The sequence below is a fragment of the Sander lucioperca genome, chromosome 17 (assembly GCF_008315115.2).
Source record: "Sander lucioperca isolate FBNREF2018 chromosome 17, SLUC_FBN_1.2, whole genome shotgun sequence".
NCBI lineage: Eukaryota > Metazoa > Chordata > Actinopteri > Perciformes > Percidae > Sander > Sander lucioperca.
Window position 1 is genome coordinate 19,522,356 of NC_050189.1, and position 14,015 is coordinate 19,536,370.

Below are 14,015 nucleotides of genomic sequence, written 5' to 3' on the forward strand. Positions count from 1 at the left end.
CGGGTATCGACAGATACACAAAGCCCTGGCATCGGTATCGGGACTGATAAAGTCCCATCGGTACATCCCTAATGCTTACGGTTAGCTGCTAGCTGTGTTTACTGATGGGTCTGATGCTAACGGTTAGCGGTTAGCTATGTTTATTGAGGACTCTGATGCTAACGGTTAGCTGCTAGCTGTGTTTACTGATGGGTCTGATGCTAACGGTTAGCTGCTAGCTGTTAGCTGTGTTTACTGATGGGTCTGATGCTAACAGTTAGCTGTTAGCTGTGTTTACTGATGGGTCTGATGCTAACAGTTAGCTGTTAGCTGTGTTTACTGATGACTCTGATGCTACCTGATGCGGCAGTGTTTCCGGGTGTTTTCCGGCTGTTTGCCGGGTCAAAGTGTGTCTTACCGCTCCAGCTGGTTCATCCCTCCTCCGGCTCGCTCTTCTCTCTCCAACCTCTCCTTTATTCTCTCTTTTCTTCTCTTTATTCTGTTGTTATTCCACTTTATCTCGCTGCTCTGCCTCCTCGTGCGGCCGCGGCTCTCTGCTAACAGCTGCTGCCAGTGCGCATGTGCGGGAGCGGAGGACGGGAGGGGAGAAGGGACATTTGACGGAGCGATGATTCGCGCTTTGAACGCTGAGAAGTTTAGATAGTAGATAGATAAATATCTACTATCATACTATACTATCATACTATCATACATAGATAAAGTTTAGACTTTATTGATCTAAATACATGAACACGTGACAGCAGCTCAGTGTTCCAAAGTTTACCCAAAAACACAGAAAGTGAAAATACTGCATGAACATAATACAGAAACATCCACTGTATGACTAGCAATATGACTTAAAATGTATTTAAATACATGAAATCATAGGATTTATGAATTACAACTGGTGTTACCATGACGACCACTAACACCAGTGATAGTGTTTATAATATCATATATAACCAATGTTGGGCAAGTTACTTCCAAAATGTAATACATTATAGATTACTAGTTACTGTCATTTGAGAGTAATTAGTTATATTACAATATTACTGTCTCTGAATTGTAATGCGTTACACTACTTTTGCATTACTTTTGAGTTACTTTCACCAAAATAACATGGGAAGTTTGATTTGGCAGCTAGCTTGTGAATTTCACCACCCGATCAATAAAGTCTTGTCTTTATCCACTTTAATACATCATAGATTATTCATATTTTGTATAATTAATATAAATATGCAAAGTAACTAAAGCTATACAAAATAGATAAGTAAAACATATAATAGGCAAGTAGGAGAAAATGAAAATACTCAAAAGTATGGCATTGTTGTAAAATGTTTGTTTATAGCACTTCAATAAGAAATTCATGTTGTTTAGGTTAAAACACTCTAAAGGAAATGTTCAATTATAGTGTGATTAAAACTCACTATTAACATTATTTACAGTACTTGATGTACAGCTGATTTGTGAAAAGGTAGCCTACACAACCTTATTTAACAGTAATTTAGTTTTACTGCGAACCGTCACAGGAAGTGCTTTTATTTTGAAGCAGGCTACACGGAAGTTGTCTGTTGTGTAGCTACTCTTGCTAGCTTACTGAGAAGCAACATGTCTGTCAGGCTCCAGTTGTTCACTTTCTTGTTTGTAAAACTGCAACATATTGAACAGTAAAAGACAAGCGCTTTTGGTCGTCATTCGAAGCCATTCCACTACAGGCAGAGTTACTCTCCACGGCTGATAAAATGCAATGATATTTACGTGTAGCAAGCCTCAACATTAATTCCCGACATGTTTATATCTGTCAGCCGCTGACGTACCGTCACCTGTTGGGACATACATGCTGTCCGTACCGTCACCTGTTGGGACATACATGCTGTCCGTACCGTCACCTGTTGGGACATACATGCTGACTTACCGTCACCTGTTGGGACATACATGCTGTCCGTACCGTCACCTGTTGGGACATACATGCTGTCCGTACCGTCACCTGTTGGGACATACATGCTGACTTACCGTCACCTGTCGGGACATACATGCTGTCCATACCGTCACCTGTTGGGACATACATGCTGACTTACCGTCACCTGTTGGGACATACATGCTGTCCATACCGTCTCCTGTTGGGACATACATGCTGTCCGTCCCGTCACCTGTTGGGACATACATGCTGACGTACCGTCACCTGTCGGGACATACATGCTGACTTACCGTCACCTGTTGGGACATACATGCTGACTTACCGTCACCTGTTGGGACATACATGCTGACGTACCGTCACCTGTTGGGACATACATGCTGTCCGTACCGTCACCTGTTGGGACATACATGCTGTCCGTCCCGTCACCTGTTGGGACATACATGCTGACGTACCGTCACCTGTCGGGACATACATGCTGACTTACCGTCACCTGTTGGGACATACATGCTGACTTACCGTCACCTGTTGGGACATACATGCTGTCCGTACCGTCACCTGTTGGGACATACATGCTGTCCGTCCCGTCACCTGTTGGGACATACATGCTGACGTACCGTCACCTGTCGGGACATACATGCTGACTTACCGTCACCTGTTGGGACATACATGCTGACTTACCGTCACCTGTTGGGACATACATGCTGTCCGTACCGTCACCTGTTGGGACATACATGCTGTCCGTACCGTCACCTGTTGGGACATACATGCTGTCAGTACCGTCACCTGTTGGGACATACATGCTGTCAGTACCGTCACCTGTTGGGACATACATGCTGTCCGTACCGTCACCTGTTGGGACATACATGCTGTCCGAACCGTCACCTGTTGGGACATACATGCTGTCCGTACCGTCACCTGTTGGGACATACATGCTGTCCGTACCGTCACCTGTTGGGACATTCATGCTGTCCGTACCGTCACCTGTTGGGACATTCATGCTGTCCGTACCGTCTCTGGTTCTGGCTCTGACCACGGGAACAGAAACAGGACAGCTCCCTTCAACGCAGCGTAATAACTCCTGAAAATAATATCCATCTCGCAAATGTATCTGTCTCTGCAGTCATCTCAACCATCGAATACAGCGACAGGAAAATAATACGGCTTTTTTTTTTCCTGTGAAGAAATGTGTCGCGGTGTTGGTGAATTCTTAAAAAACCAACGCACCACTAAATGTTGCGTTAAAATGCGTTGTAACTCGCGTTACTGAGACTGTAACGAGTATAATATTACCGAAATTTAATTAGTAATGCGTTATATTACTGCGTTACAGCAAAAAGGAATACATTACTGTAATTGCGTTACTTTTGTAACGCGTTACTCCCAACACTGTATATAACTATAGTATATATAACTATATTATATATAACTATATTATATATATAACTATATTATATATAACTATATTATATATATAACTATATTATATATAATTATAGTATATATAACTATACTATATATATAACTATACTATATATAACTATACTATATATATAACTATATATATATAAAACTATAGTATATATAACTATACTATATATAACTATACTATATATATAACTATAGTATATATACCTGAGAATGAGGATTATAGTAGAGCAGTAACACCAGTGGGCTGTAGCACTAAACCAGGCTAAGGTTAACCTGGGATAGTCCAGTTATCCTGGATGAATTAAACCAAAAGCAGGTTGAGTTAAACCCAGTAACCATGGAGATGTATTCTTTACAGTTGTCCTCTGATCTTAAATAAACGTGTTTAACATTTATTTGGTTGTCTGCTGAATGTGTTAGTGTTAGTTACTATTACTAGATATGTTTAAATCCTTACACACTGATGTTGTGAGGGACTTTCACCAGAACTATTGTGACAAGCCCCTTGGGGGGAGGCTGGGGTTACTGTCAGGATCTGCAGTACTTTGTCTATTTTCCTTACTCTGCAACTCCTCACTCCCTAACTAATGCTTTATCAAAGAGGAGAGTTTTAAGCTTACTCTTAAATGTGGTGACAGTGTCTGCCTCCTGGACCCAGACTGGAATCTGGTTCCACAGGAGAGGAGCCTGGTAGCTGAAGGCTCTGCCTCCTGGACCCAGACTGGAATCTGGTTCCACAGGAGAGGAGCCTGGTAGCTGAAGGCTCTGGCTCCTGGACCCAGACTGGGAGCTGGTTCCACAGGAGAGGAGCCTGGTAGCTGAAGGCTCTGGCTCCTGGACCCAGACTGGGAGCTGGTTCCACAGGAGAGGAGCCTGGTAGCTGAAGGCTCTGGCTCCTGAACCCAGACTGGGAGCTGGTTCCATAGGAGAGGAGCCTGGTAGCTGAAGGCTCTGGCTCCTGGACCCAGACTGGGAGCTGGTTCCACAGGAGAGGAGCCTGGTAGCTGAAGGCTCTGCCTCCCATCCTACTTTTAGAGACTCTAGAAACCACAAGTAGCTCTGAGTTCTGGGAGCGTAGTGCTCTAGTGGGACAATATGGTACTAAGAGGTCTTTAAGGTATGATGGTACCTGACCATTAAGAGCTCTGTAGGTCAGGATGATTTTAAATTCAATCCAGGATTTTACAGGAAGCCAATGCAGAGAAGCTAATACAGGAGAAATGTGATCTCTTTTCTTAAGAAAGTAGCTTACAATAGTCCAGCCTCAAAGTAAAAAAATAGACACCAGTTATCGCAGGACAATTTACAAATAGCATAGATCTAGACCACAGAGACCCAACAATCCCCCCCAAGAGCATCTGGGGTTGTTTTATAAACCTCTCTGTCACCACCTGCTGGACAAACTCTGTCATTACAACTCCTGATGATTCTGCTTCTCTTTCCTCTTACGGTTTCTGTAAATTAGAGAAATATCAATAGTAAATATGTAAACACCAACAATGTGTTCCAGCTGAGCCCTATGTCAGACTGAGCTCTACGGCGCCCTCTGGTGGTAAACATTCAGCCATGTTGGTCTGCAGCGTCTACGACTTCTACCCCAAACAGATCAGAGTGAAGTGGACCAGAGACGGACAGGAAGTCACCTCTGATGTCACTTCCACTGATGAGCTGGCAGACGGTGATTGGTACTACCAGATCCACTCTCACCTGGAGTACACGCCCAGGTGAGTCACCTCCAGGTCACTTCAGGTCCAGTTCAGTCTATCACCAGAAGCCTCATCTCAAACACGGGGATACATAACTTTATGAACTAGGCCCCAGGTCCAGTAAGATCCAGTTTGGTCCAGGTCCAGTAAGATCCAGTTTGGTCCAGGTCCAGGAGCCTTTTTTCTCAGGGTGCCTTTACATCTGAAGGTTGGTTCATTTGGTTCTGATCGAGGGCATTCATTCTACATTGCAGCATGTTTCAGCCGTTTAGATCCTTTTCACAGCCCACTGTTTGCTCTGGTCCTGATCAGTGGATGAGTTGGTGAAACAAACCAAAATGCAGCAACACAAGTCACATTATTGGCCACGAGTCTTTAAACAGGTTTCCTTAAACCGATAGTTTCATACATCTCTGAAACCTTTTCCCTGAGCTGTTTGCTAAAAAAACGCATTTTCAACATTTTCTCTGTGTTTCTTCTTGTGTGTTTTATAAAGTTGGACCAGATTCCTCTGAGGCTCTGCACCTCCTCACAACTCAGATTGTTGGTGAGTTGCCATGGAGCTACGTTGCTAAAGTGCAAGCTTGTCCCCGTCCTATAATGCACAGCAGCACAGCTGACTACGGCAGCTGGTTTAGTCCAAAAATGTGAAGTTCTTCCAGCAGCTGGGTCTGTTCGAGGTCGGACAAACGAGTTGATTCAAAACACCTTGTAGCTTTGTACGCTTGTTTGGTCCGCTTTTGTTACACATCTGAGTGCTTTCAACACTTCTATTACACCTCAGTTCTGTCCAGGTCCAGGTCCAGGTCCAGCTTCTGGTTCTGGTCCAGTTTTCTCTGATGTGCTGGTTTGTGTCAGCAGGTCTGGAGAGAAGATCTCCTGTATGGTGGAACACGCCAGCCTGAGAGAACCTCTGATCACTGACTGGGGTAAATACCTGTCTGACTCTCTACCTGTCTGTCTCTCTCTCCCTGTCTGACTCTCTACCTGTCTGTCTGTCTCTCCCTGTCTGACTCTCAACCTGTCTGTCTCTCTACCTGTCTGACTCTCTACCTGTCTGTCTGTCTCTCCCTGTCTGACTCTCTACCTGTCTGTCTCTCTCTCCCTGTCTGACTCTCTACCTGTCCGACTCTCTACCTGTCTGTCTCTCTACCTGTCTATCTCTCTCTCTACCTGTCTCTCTACCTGTGTGTTTCTCTACCTGTCTGTCTCTCTCCCTGTCTGTCTGTCTCCTGACCTGTCTGTCTCTCTCCCTGTCTGTCCTCAGACCCGTCCATGCCTGAGTCTGACAGAAACAAAATCCTCATCGGAGCCTCAGGACTGATCCTGGGTCTGGTCGTCTTTCTGGCTGGATTCCTCTACTACAGTGGTTCTCAACCGGTGGGGCCCGCCCCCCTGGGGGGGCGCGGACACTCTCCTGGGGGGGCGCGAGTAGGCTACAGGATGGGAGGAAAAAAAATAAAAATAAATCACGTAATGTAATGTAACTACACGTCGCTCGGTCGTGGCTGGGTAGCGTTGCATTTCCTCCCCGACTCATCTCCTGGTTCTCCTTCTCCATCAACAACATGAGATCAAGGAGAGGGTTAACTTCTCCTGGTTCTCCTTCTCTATAACAACATGAGATCAAGGAGAGGGTTAACTTCTCCTGGTTCTCCTTCTCTATAACAACATGAGATCAAGGAGAGGGTTAACTTCTCCTGGTTCTCCTCCTCTATAACAACATGAGATCAAGGAGAGGGTTAACTTCTCCTGGTTCTCCTTCTCTATAACAACATAAAATCAAGGAGAGGGTTAACTTCTCCTGGTTCTCCTCCTCTATAACAACATGAGATCAAGGAGAGGGTTAACTTCTCCTGGTTCTCCTTCTCTATAACAACATGAAATCAAGGAGAGGGTTAACTTCTCCTGGTTCTCCTTCTCTATAACAACATGAGATCAAGGAGAGGGTTAACTTCTCCTGGTTCTCCTTCTCTATAACAACATGAGATCAAGGAGAGGGTTAACTTCTCCTGGTTCTCCTCCTCTATAACAACATGAGATCAAGGAGAGGGTTAACTTCTCCTGGTTCTCCTTCTCTATAACAACATGAGATCAAGGAGAGGGTTAACTTCTCCTGGTTCTCCTTCTCTATAACAACATGAAATCAAGGAGAGGGTTAACTTCTCCTGGTTCTCCTCCTCTATAACAACATGAGATCAAGGAGAGGGTTAACTTCTCCTGGTTCTCCTCCTCTATAACAACATGAAATCAAGGAGAGGGTTAACTTCTCCTGCTCCAGATCTCCCACCGTGGTCAGAAAGAACAGAGGAGACACTTTGTTTCTCTCACTATAACTCTAGAGTTGCTACTCACTCTAAAGCTAAACGCCGTCACTCTCTCACTTCTCCCTCTACCACACACACACACACACACACACACATGCCGGCTCACGCACACACCAGCGCACAAGTATAAACATCAGGCCACTTACGTAGGCTACGGAGAAAGTTCTGCGTGGAGCCTCCACACTGTAAAACAAATCATCCTCCTGGCGACTTTTTTGTCAAAAGCGACTAGCGACAAATCTAGCGACTTTTACTGGTGTTATTGGAGACTTTTGTGGTGTTTGGAGACTCGAAAGCACGTATCACTCTGCAGTTATGTGCTCAACGAGCAGCAGGTGCTGCCGTGAGCCCTCCCCCGTCCAAAAGCCCTCACAGGCGGTCAGTCTCTCAGGAGCCTCGCGCAGCAGTCCCAGCCTGCAGAGAGGAGACACACACCACTCCACGTCCAGGCTGCACACACGCACACACATCGTTACATCAGAGCCTCAACTTATTGAAAACACAACTAATCCACATCCAAATTATTTCAAAACCAAACAAAATAGAGAGATTTCTAGTGAGGACCAACAAGGCGACCGACGCACCACCAGCTGCAAAAAAGCTTCTAAGGTACGATGAATCATACCTGGCTCAGGTCTCACATTAACATCAGCTACCTGCAAGCTTCTGGAGAAAATACAGATGATCTGCCTACTGTTAGGACTAGTAATAATAACAGTAATAAAGCATACATTCATATCAGAGGTCTGGTGCCAATTCCCAATTATAGCAATAGCCTAGTAATGATAATAGGCCTACTGATGATAATAATAATGATAATAATAATAATAATAATAATAATAATAATAATAATAATAATAATAATAATGCCTGCAAGCTCACATTAGAAGTCTGGTGCTACTGCCAATTATAACAATACCTACCACTACTGATGACAATAATAACAATAATAATAATAATAATAATAATAGTGTGGGCCTAAAAATAATAGCCTAGCCTAGGGCTATCTATCTATCTATCTATCTATCTATCTATCTATCTATGCAAGGTGGTGTAGTGGGGGTGGGCCGGGAAGGGGGGCCCAACTGCAATGAACCAGCTTTGGGGGGGGGCCCAGCTTGCAAAAGGTTGAGAACCCCTGCTCTACTACAAGAGGAAGGCCCGAGGTCAAAACAGAGCTCCTGATTTAAAACCCGTTCAGAACAGTTTTCTGTGTCTGTACCTGTCTGTCTGCTCACCTGTCTCTCTCTCTCTTCCTGTCTGCCTCAGACCTGTCTAAGTCTGATTCTGAGAGGAACAAGATCACCCTAGGAGTCTCAGGACTGATCCTGGGTCTGGCTTTGACTGGATTCTTCTTCTACAAGACGAAGGCCGAAGGTCAGAATAGAATAATAATGATAATAATAAAGTTTATTTAATGTAGCATCTTATGAAAACAAAGTGCTTCACAAGAGAAATGTTAAAAATAAGAGCCAATCACAGAAAAATGAACAAGCAAAACAGAAAAAAAAAACATTTTAGTCTTCATGAACGGGTTCGTATGATAAACTTTGGCACAACAATTCGTATGATGTCCTAAGAAATGACGGCGACCGCCGGCCGGTCACATGACAGTTAAGTTTAGCGGTCTTTACATTTACAGGAGGTGACCGTCCTTTCAGAGGCCGTAACAGATGAGCTTAGGTGACAAAAAGTTTCCTGGTGAAAGTCTTGTGTTTTCTCCTTAACTTCTTCAGGACATGATCACCTGTTTCCTGGTGAAAGTCTTGTGTTTTCTCCTTAACTTCTTCAGGACATGAACACCTGTTTCCTGGTGAAAGTCTTGTGTTTTCTCCTTAACTTCTTCAGGACATGATCACCTGTTTCCTGAGTGGAAGTTTTTTTAGGAGCCAAATATCCCCCCCGACCTCCTCCCTATGAGGATCTTCACGCTCTTATACAGCAGCAGTCAACGTGCTGCTGATAGTAATAAACATGTTGAGTAAATACCAATAACAGCTTTATTTTCCAGAGAAATATGTACAAATGCTTCACGAGAACAGGCTGATTCTATTAAAGCGTCAAATGAGAAAAAACTTCTCTACCTGTCTGTCTGCTCACCTGTCTGTCTCTCTCCCTGTCTGTTCTCAGACCTGTCCATGCCGGAGTTTCAGAGGAACAGGCTCATCATCGTGGCGTCAGGACTGATCCTGGGTCTGGTCTTATCTCTGGCTGCATTAATCTTATACAGTAGGAAGACCTGCGGTCAGATTCCTGGTTCAAAACCAGTTCAGACCAGTTCAGACCAGTTCAGACCAGATTAAAAAGGCGTATCCTACCTTCTAGTCTCCACAGCGCTGTGGAGGAAGGTCTGGCTACACCACAGATGCATTCTGGGATAAGTAATAGCTCTGGGTTGTTTGCATTTCTTTAAACCAATCACAATGATCTTAAGCGGCACTACGCTCCAGACGCAGCAACGCTGGCTCTGCTAAATAGTCTCAGGAAGGAACTTGTTCAAAAGAAAACGCCACGTACAGTATTACATGAAGTTAACTGTTGACACAGTCCAGTAACGTGAGCTATTTAAATTAGCTGATACATGGTTAAACCTCATTGGCTCTTACCAGTGGATCTCCGTGTGAGAACAGCCACACAGAGAGAAAGAAAGACTTTATCCTGGAAATTAACTTCTGTTGATCCAGACTCCCAACAGTCAGACCAGTTCACTTTTAGCCCTCATGTTGTCTCCTCGTCGACCATGAAGTTGTCTTTCCGGGTCCAAATGGAAAATTAAATTAAACTTTTTTTTGGCACTTTATCCAAAGTTTTTGTCCCTTTTTTTGATGCTTTTAACGTTTTTTGAAACATTTTTCTCAGCGATTCTTTAAATTCATGGTGAATAAACCTAATTTATAGTCAAAAGCATAAATTATGAATTATTTTGACTGAGTTAAGATCAGAGGACGTTGAGTGGATGACAGACTGTCAAAGTCTAGTCAGGATACGGTTTTGAAACCATTTAAACATTCTTTTCAAATGCTATAAAATTCAATAAAAGACCCAAAATTCAATAGAAATAATCTTGTATGTCTGTTGTATTGGTTCTGTACAACGTACATCCGTGCATTGATGTTATTTTGGGGCAATTTGTTTGAAAGAAACATATTTCTGATGTTAAAGGAAAACGGGTCAAATTTGACCCGAGGAAAACCAGGGTTAATAACTTGGTATCTGCATTTTAAGGTTGTCCCTGTCCTCGGTAACTGGTCTGGTCTGGATTCTGCTTCATCTACAGTGATGTGATTCTTTACTGTGTTCAATCAATATGTTACAGACACTTATATCTATTATATCTATTATATCTATTATATGACCCTATATCTCAGCTCTAAGATAATTTATTTTAACAATAACTCTGATGTCAGTTTGATTTGTAGATTTCTGATGGAGTGAAATATTTTAACTACAATAAACCAGAAAACTCTCTGACAAACTGTTTTTGAAGAAGTTTTTAACCTTTCATGGATGATTTAAGGAAACTTCAGTCAGGATGTTTTCCTCTTTAGGCCTTGAAAATAATATTTGAGTTTTTCACACATCGACTCTGTTTAACAGCATTTTAACTGAAGAAATGATTGTATTGTATTTAACAAACCAAAGTTTCTGGCAGCGGATCATCTTCAGTGACTCAGACAGTATTTATATCCATCCTGTATACTTTCTCACACAAGTTGCAGTACATTACATACATGTTGTAATATTATGATGCTATATCTTGAAGGTATACTACGAGAGTAACGCCAAAATGTTTTGAGACCAGAGTGGTAAAAATGTTGAGAAGGAGCACTAGGTTTTAATATTTCAGATTTTATTAAAACAAATGTGATATTTCAAGAACTCAGTTGTAATTGAAAGTTTAGTCACAGCAGCATCCAGTGCACATCTCCAGCATTTATTCTGAAATAAAACGATCATCATGATAAAACACCGACAGTCAGAGATCAATAAGTGCTTCTTCATAACGCGGTGTGATGTCACACCACAGGCTCCGCCCCCAGAGAGACTACAGGCCCTGTGATTGGCCAGGCCTGTTCAATACAGGATCAACAGTCACAAAACATAAAAATCAGCTGCAGTTACTGTTAAATACATCAACCAATCACCAATCAATACATCAGTTTAAATTAGGGCTCTTAAAATCAACCAGGTGATAACGAGTTAACACATTTCTTTTCCCAAGGTTTTTTTATTCACTATTTTTAAATTTTTTCAGTATTTTTGATGTTTCTGTTGTTAAGAAATTTTAAATTTATGGCGATTAAATCTTTGGATCGATTAACAGCTCTAATTCAACATCAATCAATAACATTGATCACATGGAAACAAACACATTCAGTCACTATGGCAACCAGCACAGTCGATGATGTCACAAATCAATAGATCATCATGCAGCAGGGGGCGGGGCTTAAACTGACCTTTAGCCCACTGTTGCTATGCTACGCTAACTAAACTACCCACCATTCATTGATCCAGCTAAGCTAAGCTAACACGCTAGCAAACACTAGCCGGCTGATTGGACAACGCAGGCAGCTGATTGGTTCAGATTGTCTCGGAAAGACTTTGATCCCTGATTTAACTTCAGATTAATTTAAACACTTTAAAATTAAAACATATTCATTAAAGACTGGCGTCTGTCTCCAGCTGTGAGAGACTTTAAAACCAAAATATAAATCTGTGGAGGAAACTGCAACAGAAATTAGTTTCTAGTTCTTCATAAAGTGTCAGATTACCCGAAATATTATTAGTGTCAGAGAAAAGACAACGTCTCCGATTATTAAAGTATCCAAATAAAGCCACAGTTTTATAATCTGACATTAAAAAGTCAAAACATCTTGAGAGTAAAAGACAATGTTTGAAATATTAAGACCTAATATTAAGAACAGAAGGCTGTGATATTTGGAGAAGTCTGAGTAAAAAGTCGTATTATTTCAGTAAGAAAACTGTATTTTAACTTCATATAAAGTCATGTTTGTTTTAAACTTTCAAACATTTTCTGATGAAACGTGACAGAAATCTGATGAAGAGTTTAAACTCGTAAACTCAGCCTTCACAGTTTTTTGTGCTTTTAAACTTCCCCAGAAACCTGATTGGTTGGTTTGGTCCCATGGCTCCGCCCACATCCATCAGCTCTGCCTTCCTATTGGTCAGAACTCCTGATTGTCAAAGTGTCGCTCAGTGATCGTAGGTTTTATTGCTCTCACAGCGACCAGTGTTCACGCTGCTGGTTTCAATAAAGCTGGCCTCATTCAAACACTTTATAAACTTACAGCTGCTTCTCAATGAAGTTAAAATGCTACAGTAATAAAGTTTTTATTCCTTTTGATAAGAGCTAACAGGCTAACTGTAGCACCGACTGGAAGACATTTACGACATCATCATCGTCGTCTTTTCCCAGCATGCCTTTGGCCTCCTCAACTACCTGTGACCCTGAGATTCATGTTGCTGTGACAACCATCCCCAAAATCTACAACAGACACCTTCATCATCCTCACAGTAGTGCAGTAAACCACTAGGCTGCATCCACACTGCTACAGTTTGGTTAAAGACCAATATCTTCTGCTACAGGCTGTTTTAAAAACAGATATCTTCTGCTGCTTCTCCAGGAACCATCACCTCATCATGGTGGAGAGATCTCTGTCCCTATGAACCAGAGGGCTGGGTTATCTGGGAACCATCCCCTCATCCTGGTGGAGAGGTCTCTGTGTCCCTATGAACCAGAGGGCTGGGTTATCTGGGAACCATCCCCTCATCCTGGTGGAGAGGTCTCTGTGTCCCTATGAACCGGAGGGCTGGGTTATCTGGGAACCATCACCTCATCGTGGTGGAGAGGTCTGTGTGTCCCTATGAACCAGAGGGCTGGGTTATCTGGAGCTTGGTGCTCCTGGTAGGGTCTCCCATGGCAAAGTGGTCTCAGGTGAGGGGCCAGACAAAGAATTGTTAAAAACCCTATGATTCAACGAGGAAGGGGCAGAGTTACCCGGCCCAGTGGAAGCGTGGCGCCCCCGTCTGGAGCCAGGCCCAGATAGAGGGCTCCTCAGCCCAAAGACGCAATGTGGCACCTCCCTCTCCATCCCATGGGCCCACCACCTGTGGGAGGAACCGCTGGGGTCGGGTGGCAGTGAAGGTCAGGGGCCTCAATGGACCAGACCCGGGTGGCAGAGGCTGGCTCTGGGGACGTGGACCGTCTCCTCTCTGTGGGGGAAGGAGCTGGAACTTGTGCGGGAGGTGGAGCGTTACCAGTTAGATCTGGTGGGGCTTACCTCTACGCACAGTCTCAGTTCTGGAACCAGACTCCTGGATAGGGGTTGGACTCTTGTCTTCTCCGGAGTTGCCCAGGGTGTGAGGCGCCGGGCGGGTGTGGGGATACTCACAAGCCCCCGGCTGAGCGTCGCTACGTTGGAGTTTACCACGGTGGACGAGAGGGTCGCCTCCCTATGCCTGCAGGTTGTGGGGGGGACGACTCTGACTGTGCATATGCACCAAAAGTTTGGAGTATTCGGCCTTCTTGGAGACCCTGAATGGAGTCCTGCATGGGGCTCAAGTGGGGGACTCCATAGTTCTGCTGGGGGCAATGATGGAGACACCTGGAGAGGTGTGATTGGGAGGAACGGCCTC

The 14,015-nt window shown here is 43.6% G+C and overlaps 3 protein-coding genes across 3 annotated transcripts in view; 1 reads left to right on the forward strand and 2 right to left on the reverse strand.

Annotated features, from left to right (window-relative positions):
- LOC116067150 (eukaryotic translation initiation factor 4E type 2-like) overlaps window positions 1-586 on the reverse strand; it is a 13,921-nt gene extending 13,335 nt beyond the window's left edge. The window contains exon 1 of the mRNA XM_035993974.1: window positions 398-586. Within this exon, the coding sequence (XP_035849867.1) occupies window positions 398-414 (17 nt within the window). The 5' untranslated portion in view covers window positions 415-586. The remainder of the gene's footprint in view (window positions 1-397) is intronic.
- LOC116064544 (zinc finger protein 239-like) overlaps window positions 1-14,015 on the reverse strand; it is an 893,026-nt gene that overhangs the window by 384,720 nt on the left and 494,291 nt on the right. The gene's annotated exons all lie outside the window — the stretch shown is intronic.
- Window positions 4,801-9,648, forward strand: LOC118493568 (rano class II histocompatibility antigen, A beta chain-like). The gene is made up of 2 exons (XM_035993996.1): window positions 4,801-5,049; window positions 9,489-9,648. Exons 1-2 carry the CDS (start codon window positions 4,892-4,894, stop codon window positions 9,589-9,591), a joined length of 261 nt encoding a protein of 86 aa, XP_035849889.1. The 5' UTR covers window positions 4,801-4,891; the 3' UTR covers window positions 9,592-9,648.